Genomic DNA, 18,467 nt, shown 5'->3' with positions numbered 1-18,467 from the left:
GGAGAAAGCTGCTTCTCTGCATTCATGTCTTCTTCATTTTAGTCATTCATTTTAAAGGTAGGGTGGGAATCCAGAGATTCAGGAGATTATAGTTTTTTCTATCCCTTTTATTGCTGCTTTCTACATTTCATCTATTCTTCTCCAGCCTTGCATATACCTTAAGAGGAAGGCTAATTATCAATTCTTATAATTCCTATCTAATTTTTAAAATGTAATTTGCCTCTACTCATGGGTCCTCAGAAAACTCGTTAGCTCAAAGCAGCGTGTTCCTGGTGTGCTGCACGGCGGCAGGGAAGAGGAAGCGGAGGCTGAGTTCGGAGTGCTGGTAGCACAGTGCTGGGCTGGACCGGCTCCCCACGCTCAGGCCCTGGTGATGGGCATGTTTGACAGGATGGTGACTGCTCTAGTAGAAGCCTAATAATTTGTCACAGCACAGCTCCTGGTCAGCATATCTTGTGCGTTATCTTTATCTAGAGTTTTGCTATTTCAGAAAAAAAAATAATTTAAGAATCATTGAATAAAAGAAATTACTGTGTGATTAAAATCACATTTCTACAGAGAGTAGCTTCTAGCCTTTCTCCTTTTCCTTTGGAAAATTATCTCAGTGTTAAAAGACATAATGCTTTTCTTGCCCCCTCCCTCCCTGGCCAATACCCCCTGGCCCGGGGGACCCCGCCAGCCCGTCCCTCAGCACAGCATCCCCGTCCCATCACTGGTGTTCTCCGGGTCCCTCCTGGTGCCACCGCTCGCGCCCCCAAACCTGCCTTTTCTGAAGGTGCTGTGGATCCAGGTCCCTGTCTGTGAGTGATGGGTCCTCTGTGGCTGCACTTTTTGTACTGACACCCCAATTTGTGTAAAATCCCCGTTAATAACCGCGCTGCGCTGGCAGCTGGGCTGCCGGGTTTGTCTTTAAACAAGTGACTGGGAGAGCTGCACCTGGAGCGGGGCAGCCCAGTCCCTCCAGCTGAGCTCGTCCCAGTACTCACCTCTTCTGCCAGCACACCTTCATGCTGGAAAATACGTAATACTCTTCTGATGCCTCCTAGGGCTTATTGTTCTTAAAATGCTTACTACACGTTTTAACTACAAATATAAAAAAGATTTCCGGAGCTCTCCAGGAGCCCCTCCTGCTGCAGATGAAAGGGGGGCGGGCACAGCACCTGGAGCAGGGATGGATTTAGAGGTCTCGAGCCGCTGGTTCTCCCATCTCAGATGTGAAATACGCTGCTGGGGAGCTTCTTTCATCCCTTTTATGCAGCTCATTTCCAAAGCTTTTAATACCCGAGCTTTTTATTTTTTTTCTTTCTTCTTTTTTTTTTTTTTTTTTTTAAAGAAGTGGGATTTTGTTAAAGAAAATGGCAATCTTTGGGGAGATTACTGGTACTGGCTGGCACGCGCTTACAAAACTGGCTGGTTTAGGTGAGCTTTCCCCTCTGCAGATGGGTGATGATACACTGCTGAGCGTGGGGGATGTGGAGGTATATCCTTGCTTATCAAGCTGAGACATCTTGAATCGCTTCCCTGACAGGAGGCTGATTCATACCTGCTCACAACCGGCCCCGAGCTGCCACATTCCCATTTTTAGTAATAAATGAAACTATTCTGATTGTCAAAAATACCAAGTACCATCCTCCCTCCTTCACATGGGAAATCAGGTTGCTACGAATCTGAGGAGGGTGGATGGAAAAGCAAGATGTATGCTCACAGTTGCACACAGATGTATTTGTCTGTTCCTGTAGGGTGTACCTGGTGCGTACTGCAGGTTTGAGCTGTTCTTCACAGCTCATCAACTCGTTTATCAGATTGTGCTTGTGTAACGAGATTTTCTGTATATGAGCCTATGTATGCACATACATTCATATGCACGCAGAGACCAAAACTCTTTGTGTTATTAATGCCAAGGCAGGTCGAGGAGAGACTGCTTTGTGTTTCCCAGTATCCAGGAGAGCTGCAGATATCCCGAATACAATCCTTTTTCATTTCCAGGTTTGTTTCTAGCGTGTGGCTCAAACGGTGTTGAAGTGACTGACAGGCAGTTCAGCCTGAAGCAGTTTGCACGGGGTGCCGATACAATCAGTTATTACTTCTACTTCTCTTATCAGAACTGAAATGCTCCAAGTGCTTGTGGGAGCCCTTGGTTTGTTTCAGACGGGAGTGTGAACAGCTCTGTCCAAGCAAAAGGCTCTTTTTCTTTTTCTCCAGCTGGTTTGGGTCCTTTCTGCCCCTTCTCAGCCCCAAAGCACTTTGCAGCCAACCTGCATGTAGGATGGTCCCACTCAGTGCTGGTTGGGCTCCTCTGCACGTGTGTCCCATGGCACATGCTCAGGCAGCTTTGGGAGCAGAAGAACTTTATTGACTTATTTGTCATACTGCTTTCTGGAAATAGGGTGCAGGAGGTATGGCTTGGAGATGGTGCGGGCTTACCTCCAGCTGCTCAAGGAACGCCTTGGGGGTTTGAGTGACCTGGTGAATCAGCAGAGCCTCAAAGACTGGACTGAGGCCAAGGGGGCTGCAGCATCAGAGAGCATAGGATTCTGGGTTTTTAGCTGCCCTGCTCATTGCTCAGCCATAGCACTGGTCATTGGTACTTGGCAGTAAGGACCCCCTTTCCCAGTTTAAATTCACACCAGGACAGAGCCTCAGATAAATCGCTTTTGTGTGTTCTTTGCCTCTGCCCTGCGCCAAGGATGTGAGTTACAAGCACGTAGATTAGCAGAGCACACCCTGGGTGCCAGCCCGGGCAGCACGAGCTGTGCTGGAGCTTGGCCAGCCCTGCCCAAAGGGTGAATCATCTCTGGAGAAGGGTTCTCCTTAAAACTGTGCTGTCGTTTTCTCTTTTTTTTTTTCATGCACAGCGCCTCAATGAGAACCTGGGAAAGCTCACAGCCAAGTTTGAGAAGGCCACTTCAGACAAACTGAAATGTCAGCAAGAAGCTGAAGCTACAGCGTGTACCATCGCTCTTGCAAATCGACTGGTGAGTGTCAGCAGATGCGACTCCAGCGGCATGAATGGGAGGTATCAGGTGCTGCTGAGACATGAACCATGTGCACACAGGACGTTACGTCCTCTCCTTTTTTTGGAATACATTTCCTGCGCTGCAGCGTGTTTCAGTGATGAAAATGAATTTGCACTGGCTGTTTTCATACATCAGGGTAGGCACTGCTCGTATTTAAAGAGACTGGCTATGCTCTCTTCACAGCTCTCATCTCCTTTTTGTTACTGAAATGCACGAACAAGTACTGATGGGTAAAACTGCATGACTCAAAAACCGTGTCGTGAAAACAAATACGGAATATGCCGGTAGCTTTGCAGGTTCTGAAAGGACAAAAAGTGAAGAGTGAAAAGCTCCAGAAAACGGTGCCTGTCCCTGTTGTCAGCCCAACGGCATGTGTTGCAGTCTGGTGTATCTTCAATGTATGCAGCCTCCTGGCCCTCCGTGGGGCAATGCCCTACCACTGCTTCACGGATAAGAGACTGAGGAGATAGTGGCTTCTGTTCACACTGTCCAGTTGTGTTTTGGCTTCTGCACTGGCTGTTCACTTGGAGCGAGCCTGGTCTTCCTCCAAGCAGGAAACAGGGCTGCAGGAAACCACAGAATCATAGAATGGTTTGGATTGGAAGGGACCTTAAAGATCATCCAGTTCCAACCCCCCTGCCATGGGCAGGGACACCTTCCACTACACCAGGTTGCTCAAAGCCTCATCCAACCTGGCCTTGAACACTGCCAGGGATGGGGCAGCCACAGCTTCTCTCTCTGGGAAACCTGGTCCAGTGTTTCACCACCCTCATTGTAAAAAATTTCTTCCTTAAATCTAATCAAAATCTCCCCTCTTTCAGTTTAAATCCATTGCCCTGTGTCCTGTCACTACATGCCCTTGTCCAAAGCCCCTCTCCAGCTTTCTTGTAGCCCTTTTAGGTACTGTGAGGCTGCTGGAAGGTCTCCCTTACCATCCTGTGCTTGAGCTCTGCCCTGGCAGGCAGTGGGGTTGGAGCTGGTTCCAACAGCTGGCTCTGCTGACTCAAGCTCACCCTCTAGCACATGAAGGCAGCATCTATGTTGTCTCAGTGGAGAGCCCCAATTTTTTTTATGCTTTTAAATCATCTGACTCACTAGACCCACAGGAAAGATGCGAGTAGAGGTACAGATTCTATGGGCACAGACAGTGCACCCCCACGCTGCTTCTGCTGCAGCTCTGGCTGTGTGACGTGCCTGCCTTGCCCTGGTTTGGGTGCAGGATGTGTGCGCAGCTCGGCACACGGCTCCTGCCTGAGACCTGGCAAAACTCACTGAAACACACGGACCCTTCGCTGGGGCTGCGCAGCCCCATCTTGTAGAAGAACCAAAAGAAAGGCTGCTGGGCTGCCCTTCCTCCCAGAAACAGCAGAGATGTTGTGTTCAAACCACTCGCTTTCCCGCTGTACCTGTATGTCCAGGAGAGCGTCCTGCTCAGTCTGCACCTATCCAGGGGTGGATGCTGATCTCAGTCTGTCTCATGCAAGTTGCTTCTGTTGGTTGGGCTGGTGGCAGCTAAGCCACAATACAAAGGGATTTCTAGAGGTGAAGCTGGATGCAGGTTTCTCTGCTTGTGTTACCAGCTCATGGCTGTGTCGTGCTGTAATTTGTGTGTAAAGTGTCTATTTGTGTCTATGCCAATATAGCAATCAGTGGTAAAGATAAACAGATAGCCAAATGGTTAAGCTTTTTCCTCTGGACAGGGAGAGTTGTGCTCCATTCCCCGTTTCATACTCTCAACCCATCTTAGGTGACCTTCAGCAAATTGCTTCTAGCCTGGGTTTCCAGACCTGGTTAGGTTTCAAGCGGGTTTTCATGGGTGCGTGAGAACGGCCGCATTTAGTGGGGCATCGCACGGCTCCCAGCACCTGCATGCCCAGGTACTGGGAAACTTCCAAAAAACCCTTCGTCTTTAACCCCTGCATGCCTGCTTTGGGAAGCAGGAGTGCAGCACGGCTGTGGCACAGGCAGCTGCTCCGCAGGCAGGACTGGGATGTGCTCAGACACAAGAGGTTAAAGACAAACAGCAGATAAATCCCCTTTTTTACACTGATTTAGATCTCTCTTATGCAGCCGCTGTAGGAGTTTTATACTTTCATGTTCTTCAGGTTAAATCTCCCTGAATGCTTCCAAAACCTTTAATTAAAACAGGAAAGAAGCTTTTTCATTTGAAAGAACCCATTATGTTTCTGGGGCGATTTTGCAAGATATTTCCCTGCGTATTTCCACAGCCTAACAAAATCCTGGGTTTTAGGATTTTTAGGATCTACCTCAACGTGTGACGTGGAGGTAGACATGGCTCTGAGTCATCTAGGAACCAGTAAACACCAAATACCAGAAGAAAATGTTTCATGAAAAAGAAACATAGAAATGATGGTTTAAGATCTTTTCATATAAATATACGTGTGTGTGTTTTACTCTGAATACAGCTTGATTTCACCTCAGTTAGTACCACTGTAACAAACAGAACACGATTGCTTAAAGGTGCATGTTTAGCATGTGAATTCTTGGCTTAAAACATGAATCTTCATTCAGGTACAACTGTGACATTGTGATAAGGAAAAATTGTGGAATTCTGGTGTTTGGTTTTTTTTTTTTGTCTTGGCTATATTAAAAAAATTGTTCTTGTAAAATGAAACGAGAAAATACTTTAACAAGATAGATTGTCTCTTGTGATGTTATGTTATAACATCATGTTATGTTCCTACATGATTTTTAAAGTTTAGTAATTTCCTTTAAAAGGAAGTATTTTAATTCTGAAATCAAGATAAGACATTGGAATCAAGTTTTAGAAAAACTTTCTGTGGTTGCAGCTGAACACTGGAACAGGTTGGCCAGAGAGGTGGTGGATGCTCCATCCCTGGAGACGTTCAAGGCCAGGTTGGACGAGGCCCTGAGCAACCTGATCTAGTTGGAGATATCCCTGTTCCTTGCAGGGGGGTTGGACTGGATGACCTTTGAAGGTCCCTTCCAGCCCTAACCGTTCTATGATTCTCTGATTCTTTTGCAATGATACACTCGTCTGTCCGTGGTCCGGTAGCACTGAGCCTGTGTCACAGGCAGTGTGACCTCAGTGAAGCACCAGGAATATATTTGATTTTTAGCGTGTTCTTTACCTTACTCTTCAGCTGGTACCACTCACAGGCGCAGGGGCAGCACCTGCTTAAAAGCAGAACTTGGTCACACGCTTTGCTGATGCTGGACTATATACTTAACTGTTGAATATCATGTTTTTCATTGCTAAGGCACAGTCTAGGTGATTTATTTTGTATAACAGTTTAGTTAGACAGAAGGCTTCAAAGCCTTCCTGTTTCTTTCCTCTTGAAACTCTTGGGATGCACTGGTGACCGGTTTTGGAAAGAAACCTTTCTCTGTCCAGGCTTCAGGAGAAGCACAACAGAAGGCCTTGAAATCTTGGAATCCTTAAAGCAGTTAGGAAGTGTTTATGCACAAAATGCTTTTCCCACCCTACTCTTATGTGATGTTGTGTGAACGGGAAAAACTGTGCGTGGCTCTTCCTGGTCCCCAGTGGGTGACATTGGCCACCCCCGTGGTTATTTCGCTCTCTTATCTGTGCTTAAAATCGGAATGTTTCGGTGACTGGGTTTCAAGTTTCTCATTGAAGCAAACTGAAAATGGTAAAAGGAAAAAGGCGAATGTGTTAGTGTGCAGAACTGATGTGTAGTGTCGTGACAGGACACGGGGCAATGGCTTTAAACTGACAGAGGGGAGATTCAGATCAGATCTAAGGAAGACATTTTTTACATTGAAGGTGGTGAGGCACTGGACCAGGTTGCCCAGAGAAGTTGTGGCTGCCCCATCCCTGGCAGTGTTCAAGGCCAGGCTGGATGAGGCTTTGAGCAACCTGGTGTAGTGGAGGGTGTCCCTGCCCATGGCAGGGGGTTGGAACTAGATGATCCTTAAGGTCCCTTCCAACCCAAACCGTTCCATGGTTCTGTATGTGCATGAAGAGAACTGGGTGGAGGAGGCTGTTTTGATATTTTTTTGGCAGATAAAAGACATCACTCAGGTTTAGGCTTTCTCCTTTGCATATGGTTGTTATTTTTCAGCCCTGCCAGTCCTTCCTGACGTTTAGAAGCCATTTTAATTTAGATGGAGTTTGGACGTCTGCGGCGTGTGGCGCGTTGCCATAGTGGGGACCATGATTAGTCACGTCTTCCTGTGCTTGCGAAGGAGATGCCCAGGAAGGCTGGAAAGCAGTTTTGCTCTGTGTTTGAAAGCATGAAGACCTTCCCCAAGCTGAATTTGCCTTTGTGCATAGATGGGACAGGCTAAACATTGTTTTCTCCATAGTCTGCCAATGTTGTTGTCTTCTGCCCTCTGGCTGCTGCCAGGATGTGCTCTCCCTTGGGTTGAAACACCCTATCCTTTCATTATTAGAGAAAAAGCAGAGCTAGGTGGAAGTAAATCTCTATTCCTGCATCTAGGATCACACAAAACTGAAGCATCATACCACTGCCACAGTCTTTGCAATGGTGAGGAAGATGAGTGCTGGGCAATGCTCTGCATTCTGCTGGAGAAAAGCAGCGTGTTTTTTATTGATCTCTAGCTGGCAAACAACATCTGCCTCGCTTGCACAGGGTAAATTTTTCAGCCTGATAGTCACAAGCATTGGTAACAGAGAAGAGGCTGAGAGCTTGGGGAAGCCAGTGTCAACCCTGGGCTTTTGTAAAGCAGAGAAGAGGGAGTGGGGTTGTTTGCATTCTGGTTTTGTCTATGGCCTGCTGAGAGGTGAGAATGCATGTACACACAAATCCACAAAACACAGCTGAGAGTCTCCTGTTGCTCCAAACAATGTACAATCTGAAAGCGAGCGAACAAGGGAAGAAAAACAGTTATCTGTCCCATTCAGTGTCTGCTGCTGCCACGTCTCCAAAGGCAAGAATTTGGAAAGAGATTTGAGTGATGCTCGGAGCTCTCTTAGTGCTGCAAATAGGCTCATAAATTATCTTTCTGCTGCTCTCTCCCTCCCAGCCCTCTTAACCCTGCCCAGCTGTGCCAAACAAACACTGGAAAAGACAAAGACATAGCAGTCCCCTTAGTAGTGCATGAGCCACCCAGACAGCGCTTCCCACAGAGACGCTCCGTGGCTGTTGTCTTGGGACTGGAGCATAGATGGAGGGACTGTCACCTTCAGTGTTCCCACCTGAGGTTTGAAGTGGTGATTAGTTTGCTGGAAGGGTTTCATCTCTTGCTGCCACACTGAGGGCTCCAACTTCCCACTTGCGTGGAACTTTTTGCAACCCAGCCAGAAACTCATTGCACAGACAATTGCAGGCGTGTGCCATCCTGCTCCTGGAGTCAGTTAAGCCTTGGGACCTGCAGGCAGCGTTAGCCACTGGTGGGCAAAGTCATCCAGACTAAATCCAGAAACTCCATCTCTCATTTCACATGGGAGATGAGCACAGGCTGTCGGCTCAAACTCGTGTCTGGAACTGAAATCCCTGAATGAACATACCTTGGGCTCCTGTTTAGACCTTTAATGGGGGAGAACACGGTTCTTGCCAGCCCAGTTGCAAAAAGAGGAAGGTAACTGGCTTCTCATGCTGCCAGGATGCTGCAGCACATGGCGATGCATGATTACCAAGGGTCTCTGTGACCTGTGGATCATATGAAAAACAATGGAAATTATTAGGATCAGGGATGATTTAGAAGTCTGGGCAAGGACCGAGTTACTTCTGCTGGTGGAAAATACTGCGGTTCAATGCAACTGGTTGAAAGACAAGAAGAGAAGCTCTTAGTCCCTGGGAAATCAGCTGTGTCTGCCTGTGGCTGGCGTATGACCTACAGCGTTTGTATTGCCGTTTAATAGAGAATCCATTCACTTAGAGGAGTTTTTATTTAGAGGTGAAATCTTGTCATGCTTGCCATAAGATGGAGAGAAACGCTGGAGGAGTGGCAACAGTCTCTGACCATGCTGGTTACATGTCTTCCTCACCCCATGGCCTGGGAAAAACTTGAATTGAGACTCCGTTGGGTTCCTTGAAGCACTATGCATCTTGGCTGGTTGCAGGATGGAGCTGCTGCGGTGAGGAGATGCAAGCAGGTCTCATAGCTGAGGGAGCACTGAACACAGTCAGCTGTAAATGCAGTCAGGAACAAGTTATGTCAGTACTCGTTCCACTGGATGTTGTTAAGGCCCTGGATAGAAAGCACACAGCTTGCTACTAATGCTGTCAAAAAAGGATCACTTGTATGCAAGGAACTGCTTGCATCCCAGCTCACCGTTGTGCAATGCACACCATCTCCTGTGTCATCTCTGGCTTTGATCTAGGGATAGGTCCTGACAGCCCTTACTGATACACAATTTGTTGGACATCCGAGATGTGTCACCTGTGTGACTGTGAGCAGAAATAAGTCCCCAGACTTTGAAATAAACACATTTGAGGTTCTGTGAAGAGCAGACCTAACTGAATAGTGTTGCTTTGGATTGAGAAATGAACCAGGGGGATGAAGGCAAGTGGAACTTGTACAGTACCTTGGTTTTGGTTTGGCATCTCACAAACTTTAGCTCACCTAGGGAAGGTGCTCCAGGATCCAAGGGACAGGGACCAGGGAACATCTAGGGATCTGCACACCAGAAAAAATAGAGGATGGCTGATGGGTGGTATTCATGAGTGGATACGTGCTAATGTGGCAGAGGAGATGTAGTGATGACAAATGCAAAATAATGCATGCAAGGAAAATGAACTGTAATCATGCATTTACACTGATAGGTCCTAATTGCACTGTTATCACTCACAGAAGAGCTCTTGGAGTTGTTGCAGAGAGTTCTCAGGAACAGCAGTGTGGTACTCGACTGGAGGAAGAAAGGCAAATTGAGCGTTACAAATGGGTATGGAAAAATCAGGAAGCAGAAGTTGAACAATCATTGTATCAGTTCAGATCTACGGTGTGCCTGTATCTTGCATGCTGAACATGGGTTACCCCGTCTCAGAAGGCTGTAGGTGACCTAGAAAAGGTACAAGACATATGCAACTGCTTCCATACGTGAACAGAGGAAATAGATTAGGGCTCTTCCTTTTGGAAAAGAGACAGTGTAGGGATAGACGTGATAGAAGCCTATAAAATCATGCATAGTGTGCAGACGGTTAATAGGGAATGATTGTTCACTGTCCCTCGTTATCAAAGAGCTAAAGGTAATCGAGTGAGGTGGCTTTTAATTTGCTACTTGCTAAATAAAAAGAATTCCAATGACTTCTAGGATCTGAGGTGGAAGGCACCTGGGATTTCTTTAAGATAATAGAACTGGCAGTAGTGTGTGACCCAAGCAAAAGAGAAGAAAAGACCTCCACGACCTGAGTGGATAAAGAGAAAATCACCTCAAGAAATCAATTAGGAGTATGTAGAGAGTCTACAAGTTTTAGAAAAATCAGATCCGTAGAGTCTATGGGAGTAGGATGAGAATTGACCTCAAGGAGACTGGAGGAAAGACCCGTAGGTATGTCGTGGTTTAACCAGGCTGGTCGCTAGACACCACGCAGCTGCTCGCTCACCCTCCCTCCTCCCCAGGGGATGGGGAAGAGAATCAAAGGGGAGAAGGAAAGGAGACTTGTGGATTGATGCCCTGTGAGTGATACTGAGCTAGTGATTATCATTCAGGAATGAAATGGTGGAGTTAAGAGTTCTGTGAGTATTTGAGCTCTGTGTTCCCAGAGGCAAAAAAAAACCCTTAACAAACTGAAAACCCAAGCTGAAATGGAATGTTAGGGTTTATTCGGAAGAGAAGAGAGAACAAAACAGAGAAGAATCACAATCTCACCATATAAATACATTCTAAATAAATCTTGAATGTGCAGCTGTACCTCTGCCCCCTCTGCTGAACCTCAAAGGATGTAGTAGAATGGGAAACGATGCAGAGAAGGTAACAATAAAAAGAAACCGGATAATAAAGATTACATCATTCGGTAAAGATAAAGATTGCAAGGACAATCAAAAGGCTTCTTCTGCGTGAGGAATTATTGAATAGGCTAAAGCTCTTCAACCTCAAAAGGAGACAGCAGAGGGGGTATCAAGGACTCGAAATCATGAGTGGTACAGAGAAGGTGACACGAGCGTGATTGTTCGGTTTTTCCACTGTGCTAACAGGTTTTAGCAATTGAAAAGGTCAGGCAGCACATCAAAGGATGTACTTTTTTTACGAAAAGCGTAGCTAAACTGTGTATCTCCTGGCCACAGGATACTGTAGATGCCAAAAGGTTGGTTGGTATCCAGGCAGCTTAGACTCAGTCATGAAGGAAGAAATCATCTGTGGCTATTAAGCACAAAGATACAAGCTCTCTTGCAAAAGGTCCTTAAACCGCCAGCTGTGGGAAGGTGGGAGGTTGTGTCAGGAACTATTACCAGGTGCTCATCTGTACAGTCTTCCCAAGTCATCTGCTAAGGGCTGCTGTCAGCAGACAAGATGCCAAAGGAGGTGGACCTGGGTCTGGCCCCGTAGAGCTGTTCCTGTGGTTGTGTGTTTCAGAGGAGCACTAGATCAACTTCTTTTGCTTAGCCAAGCAGAGCACATTCCCTAGAAAATACTGACTGTTTAAAGAGCCTCTGGAGGTACATGTGAGGGTGGAAGAAGAGCAGAGCTGAAGGACAGTGTCTGCAGGAGAACCAATGGCATAAGCTGTCCAGGAGCAAATTTGTGTTGGAAATGAGAAGGTGGCTCCTAACCCCCAGAAGGCAGCAAGAGTCTGCTAGAAACAGGACTTGACCAAGTTGGGACGTGTGATGGTGAAATTCAGTGAGGATTGGAAGGTGAAGCCTTCCCATCTTTGCGACCTGCATTCTACCTATTAGTTTAAAATAGTCAAAAAAACATTTTAGGGAAGGACTTATTCAAGGTGTTCATGATACTTATCAGAGGGATTTGTGTTAAAACTGGTCCTATTTAACATTTCATTGGTAACCTGGAAGAAGTGTCACGTTAGTCACATTTGCAGCTCCTCTTATTTGGGGAGATCTGCAAAAGAGAAGGATACAGAAGAATTTTAATAAAAATGAGAAATATGGGAAATAACCTCAAGCTCATGTGCACTCTACACTGAAGAAGAGAAATAGAAAGTGCTGATTGGCCCTGACAACAAAGGGCTGTGAATAGAGGGGATCTGGGAATTACGTGGGTGTTTCTAGCACCTTGATGACAGGAGAGTGATTGTGAATTTGACAATGAAGTTTGGTGTTCTCGATCTCAAATCCATGAGGCCAAGTTAAAACTGCTTTGGGTTCTTCTGGCTTACAAACCTGAAGGCTGTATTCCATTTGTATTTCCAAGCTGTGTTTCTCGGTTAATAGAGCTGAAGCTTTCTCTTTTTTAAAAAAGAAAAAAAAAAGATTTTAAAATAAAAGTTTTTTTTTTAAAAAAAAAGAGGAGTGAGTCAGGATATCTCTTACAATCACAGGACTTCAGGAATGAGGGACCAATGGTACTCCAGAAAGTACCAATGGTCACAGTTGTAGAGTTATTGTAGTTGTGGAGTTATCTTATTTTGCAAGGAGATGCTGTGCCCTCTTCAAAGCTGGTAAGACCCCAGTTGGGCTGTTGGTGCATTGGATGCTCATGAAAAAATCCATGAGGAAGTGTTTTCTGGATGGAGCCTTAAGGGAAAGGAAAACGTAGACCCGAGGGGATTGTGATCAAAATTCCATCTATGTGGGATAAAGTTGTGACTGTTGGAGAGGAGTGCTATGTGTGAGAGTGGGTGTAAGGAGGTGTGGGTCTGTACCTTAGGGCAATTAACCTCTGCTGGGCCGCCTCAGCAATCTTTATGCAGGCAGCTTGGTGTGAATTCCTGCTGAGGAAGTGACAGATCCTCCCTTGATGATTTTGGAGGAGCCGTGGAGCAGACAGCTGAGATTCACCTGCAGGACCAGTCTTTCACTGAATGGGATGGTGGTGGGGGGTTAGCAAATTAATTGCTGCATATTTCCTATCCTCAGGTTTTAAACTTTAGTGAATGACAATTGACTTGAGGGACAAGGTATGGACATGGCCAGATACTGAGATATTGCTTAAAGAACCACCGTAATGATCAATTTAATTTGGGAATTGTAGGTTGGGGGACTTGCCTCTGAGAACGTGAGATGGGCTGAAGCTGTGAAGGGCTTCAAACAGCAACAGAGCACCTTGTGTGGAGATGTCTTGCTGATCACGGCCTTCGTCTCCTACCTGGGCTACTTCACCAAGAAATACCGTCAAGACCTTCTGGACGGAATCTGGAAGCCCTATTTACACCAGCTAAAAGTAAGCTTTCTCTGAAAAGCAGTTGTTACTGGAATTAACATGGCCATAAATTCTGATGTCCGCAGGGGATCTCCCAAATGAGAGGCATCCCTGTACGCCCGTCGAGTCGGGGCAGGACATAGCCACACTTGATTTACTCCTCTCCAGGGAAAATGTTGTGATGTCCTTACTCCATGCAAGAGACCAGATTCCTCCATGTACAAAGGAAAATCCCCGATGCAGCATCCCAAACATGGAGCCCAGTGCCAATGCTGCAGTTTTAACCAGGGATGGCCTAGAAGGGGGGAGGCAGTATGGAGAAGGAATTGCTTGGAACAGGCAGAGCTCATTGCCAGCTCTCTCGTAGGCTTGGAGAAACTCCAGATGGTTCTTCATGCTGGACACAACCTCTATTCACTCTGGCCATGCCTCTCAGCTGGTTTCACCCATGTCTTGCTGTTTGGACCAGATGGAAGCCCTTGTGCTTCAAAATTGTTTAATATTTCACTAATTTTTACCAGATCCTCTCATACATCAGTAAATGCACCTGCTCGATCTCCTGAAGGATTGAGCTTTTGCACATCAGTACAGTAACTGGATGTTACAAATCCTGGTGGAATGCCAAGAAGCTTTTAAATAGGGCCACAACTGGGCAGTGATGCTCGAGTCAAAATGCTTTATGTTGCAAGTCCCACTCGTGGCTTTTTGCCGACACACTAGGCAGCGTTTTTCCTTTCCTCCCAGGTGCCAATCCCTGTAACTCCATCCCTCGATCCCCTGACCATGCTGACAGATGATGCTGACGTGGCGGCGTGGCAGAACGAGGGCCTGCCAGCTGATCGGATGTCCACCGAAAACGCCACCATCCTCACCAGCTGCGAGCGCTGGCCCCTCCTGGTGGATCCCCAGCTGCAGGGTATCAAATGGATCAAAACGAAGTACGGCGAAGACCTCCGAGTGATCCGGACTGGGCAGAAGGGGTAAAAACATCAGCCTTATCACGTAATCATACCTCTTAGTGGTTATCTGCCTGTGGTAGCTGATGAACAGCGTACGTTCAAACTGCAAACATCTGAGCCAATTGCACTGAGGAGAACCCTCGAACCTATTTGTGCGTTAGCTGCTTATTCATTACCAAAATGATGGAGATTTCTCATTAAATAGAGGGTCTGCTTAGTGCTTGGCTCAGTTACCATAGAAACTCCTCTCAAACAGAGAATGAGAAGGTTGTGTGCTGGAGGCTGAGATACTTTAAGACTATGGCATCCTCCATCAGGCTCGTCTTATGTGTCGTGTCCTGACTTGGTTTCACCCAGGAGGGTCAGTAGGGCCCCCTACATCTTGGAAGAAGAGAGAGGGCCTGGGCACAGAGGGTGAAGCTGCCATGAGGGTCACCATGCCCTGAAGAACAGCTGGGCCAACACTTCTCTCATGCTGGCACCAGCTAGGACGTTCTCATTGCAGCACCCCAGCATTACTCTGGCTGAATCTTTTATTGGAATGCTCTTCCACTGTGGACCCTTGTCTCCGATCAGCGCACAGACCAGTCTTCTGCTATCTCAGTTTGCACCTATTTCTACCCACTAATGATGAGTCCAGCTGGGATGGAGCAGACCCAGAGTCAAGTCCTGACTTGGGTATGAGCACTGAGATTATTTGGCAACAGGGGAGAGTGACCCAAGCTTGGTGCTTGCAAATTCATGTAGACTTGGAGATTTCTTGGGGTTGCCCAGGTTGTTTTTCTGGTTCCTCCTCTACTTTCCTCATAGAAAATAGCAAGAAGTTATTAGATTTGATCTTGCCTGGAATGAAAATACAGCTCATTTTTCATTAGAGCAAATTTCTGTTTCCTGGCCATCATGCCTTGCAGTTATTCAGAACAGTCTGAGGAAAAGTGAGGATCCCAGAGGAGACCCTGTAACATTCATATGTTGCCATCACACCTTGCTGTGCAAACACGGCGTCTCTTTTCCCCTCCCTCCCCGGCCACACAGCAGGCTGGCAGGTGCTCTTAGAGGGGATTTTAGTGTGTTGCTGTGATGCCTCAGGCCGTTGGCTAAAAGCATCATTTACTGCCCCATTACAGTAAATAAGGGAGTGTTTCATCATCTGGGAAATGGTACTTTTTTACTTTCAGCTCCTTTAAAAGGTTTAAGCCCACACCCTTCTCTCCTTCAGTTAAGGGCCATTTGAGCAGCTTTGGGGTCAGATGCTGTCATCCTCGCTGACTGTTTCGTTATATAAAATATTCCCGCACTCAGAAAAATGAGAGCTGCTGATCAAGGACGAGGTTTGCATTGTGCCAACATATTCCTTTAAAGGTCAGACCTAAAGGTCATTCTGAACTTCTTGTCTTAGATCTTTCTATCACCTCTTGAGGTCCCAAACTCTCTAGCTTAGACGAGGAACCTAAATTTTAGTCAGTGGAGTTAGTTGGAGCGATTCAGCACAACAGTGATGGTGTAACGGTGCCCGGAGCATCCTCACCGCCTGCCCAGGGCCCTTTTCTCCTCTTTTCAGAGAATGCAGTTGTGTGAAATGCAGAGCAGCCCTGAAGGAGAGAGCACAAGCACTTGGCTCTGCTCTTCCCAATATAAAGCACCCTGATGCAGAGCATCCCAGTTTCACGGTTGGGCACTGTGCAGAGGGGCTCAGTTCCCTCGTGAGGAAAGAAGCTGTCCTAAACGTGACCCTAAACCCTGGGCAAACGGAGCTGAAACCTGCTCCTCTTCTTTGCTTTTATGCAAGGTCAACTGCACCAGTGGGTTCTGGGGGAAACAAAGTATTTGCCAAAAGTAACCCCAAGCTGTCCCATCTGTGCTCACTGATGCTCATGCTCTTTTCTTAAGAAATAAGACACAGTTGTTAGGTTTGCACTTGGGAGGTCTGAGACCTGGTTCTCTTTGTTGGACAGCTGATTGTCCACCAGTGCTGTTTTCTGCACCGTATGTTGGCACCATCTTACATCTCTTTCTCGCAACTGCTGACGTTTGTCATGCCATGGCAGCGTGGAGCACCCCTCTGTTCCCCTCCCACCCTTCTTGCTGCAAAACATCGCTTCCAGCCTCGCTGTGCCGGGTACCAACGCTGTTCCCCACAGGTTTTTGGACACGATGGAACGAGCCCTGGCTGCAGGAGAACTGGTTTTGATTGAAAACCTGGAGGAATCCGTGGATCCAGTTTTGGGGCCATTACTGGGGCGAGAAACAATCAAGAAAGGAAGGTGAGCTTCAGGGGGAGTTGATGGCATGTGTGAATGGGTTCTTTGTGCTGTTGTGCTTTCTGCTCCTGACCTCAGATTGTGGGTGTTGGTATACAGCAGCACTGACATCCTGCCTTCAGAAGAGAAGCCACTTGAAATCAGGCAATTACAGGTAATTCAGGCATAGGATGGCTTTGAAATAAACCTGGATTTTTCATTTTGTTGGACAGTGTCATTCAAACCTCATGTAAAAGCAAGACCTGTAATTCTCCTTTTGTACAGTGACCTTGGTGTCTGTAATTGGCTACCCCGACACCGACTTATTACCAAAATAGCTATTGCTCTTATGCAGGAAAAGTAACCTTGAATTTTAGCAAACACTGTGCACCACTTAGGAATACAGCTGCAGGTTTAAGCATTAAGAATATGTAAGTGTTTCTTAATGAGGTTGAGTTCTTCATGGCAGCTGCTGGTCACCCTCCAGCCAAGAGGAGGTCAGCAAGGAGGGCAGCAAGGGAGTTCCCTTTTTCCTTCTTTCTGTATGAAAAAAACCACATTCTTAACGTGCTTAAATAACGACAACGAATAAAACCTCCTGCTCAGCGCTGAACTTGATGTGGGGACTCTTTTGATGTTGTTTCGCTGGCTTTCACCAGTCTTTAGAAGGACACATGTCATTTGGGGTTTTAAAAGTCTCTGTCGCTGACAGCTTTGGCGCTCGCCGGAGCCCAGCATGGGCTGACCTCTGCGCCTGTGCAGCACCTCGCAGTGCAGTCCTTCTCGTGACTTTGTGCAGTAAACACCAAAAAGCCTGCCTTTCACATTCCTGAAGTTCTTTGAGGGTCCTTTCCTTCCTTGCCTGAAATATCCTTGAATGATATAAACTTTTGGGAAAGGCAAGCCGTCTGGAAAGTTTGCAGGGGAAAGCGTCATGAGAAGGGTGGCTGGTTGTGGGATCAGCTGCAGGATGGAGGGGGAAGGATCCTTTCAGAGGGAATGATGGTCCTACTGAAGGGGATTGACATGTTTGAAAGGGGACATGGGGTACAGCAGAGGTGGTGGGACACTACAGTGTCACTCCCCTACAGTGAAAAACTCAGTCATCCCCTTTTGAGACTGTATGTCCCTGCTCTCGAAACTCCCTGTGAGATCATGTGTTTCCTAAGAAAGGGGAAAAAAGTCATAAATCAAATAAAAAGTCCGTGGGGTTTGTGTTTTCCAGGACATGAGCCCAAAGCCCATAGATGGGTGCTGGCAGTCCCAGAACAAGAAGGTTTTTTGAAGTCGGGGCTCTCGGCAGTATTTCTGGGTGCTGCTGTGAGCTGCCTGTACTGTGTGATTTATTTCTGCTTCAGTTTCACAGCTGTAAAAGAAATCAAGGTGGCCAAGGGGCTACCCAGTGAACTGATGTTTGACTGGAAAATCTGTTCACATTCCCATGATAGCACCACTGTTCCCATAACAGTCCAACTGTATCCCTGAAAGCTTCTCCAGTTTCTCTGTTTCTCTGGTTCCCATGTGTTTTGTTAACTTGGGGTTCGAGTATGTTGATTTCTGAGGTCTCTGTAAGTTTTAGACTTGATGTCAGATATGCAGAGCAGGAAAAGGCTGGGTTTTCCTGAGTGAGGTTGCGTCCCAGGAATGGTGACCAGCTGCTCTCCTAATCTGGCTTCACCGCTCAAGCTCAGTGCGACCGCAGAGTTGGCCTGATCTGAGCCAACACACTGGGCAATTTTAGCTGTGTTGGATTAAAATCTCCATGCTGAGAGGCTTTTCCTCCATCTAACCCAACTTTAGGTGGAATACAGCCTCTGTAAAAAGCAAGGAAGGTTCATGGTTGAACTGACCCTCCTGCTGCCAGAAACTGTGAGCCTTCTCAAATAGGATCCAAGATTCAGGGGCGATTGTCTGGGTTTTTATCCTAAATCAGAAGTGATTCAAGTGCATCCAATTTGAAATACTTTTTGCTTTAATAGTGATTTCTGTATGAAGAGTGCGAAGTCCCACGCTGGTAGAT

At 46.7% G+C, this 18,467-nt stretch overlaps 1 protein-coding gene across 2 annotated transcripts in view; it reads left to right on the top strand.

Annotated features, from left to right (window-relative positions):
- DNAH9 (dynein axonemal heavy chain 9) overlaps positions 1-18,467 on the top strand; it is a 204,986-nt gene that overhangs the window by 109,584 nt on the left and 76,935 nt on the right. For both annotated transcript variants that reach the window (XM_086624181.1, XM_086624182.1), the window contains exons 48-51: positions 2,856-2,975; positions 13,081-13,269; positions 13,993-14,228; positions 16,349-16,471. In XM_086624181.1, coding sequence (XP_086480307.1) covers positions 2,856-2,975; positions 13,081-13,269; positions 13,993-14,228; positions 16,349-16,471 — 668 coding nt within the window. The remainder of the gene's footprint in view (positions 1-2,855; positions 2,976-13,080; positions 13,270-13,992; positions 14,229-16,348; positions 16,472-18,467) is intronic.

The sequence above is a fragment of the Tauraco erythrolophus genome, chromosome 20 (genome assembly GCF_009769465.1).
Source record: "Tauraco erythrolophus isolate bTauEry1 chromosome 20, bTauEry1.pri, whole genome shotgun sequence".
Lineage (NCBI taxonomy): Eukaryota > Metazoa > Chordata > Aves > Musophagiformes > Musophagidae > Tauraco > Tauraco erythrolophus.
Note: the sequence above shows the minus strand (reverse complement) of the source record. Positions and strands in the feature narration are given on the sequence as shown.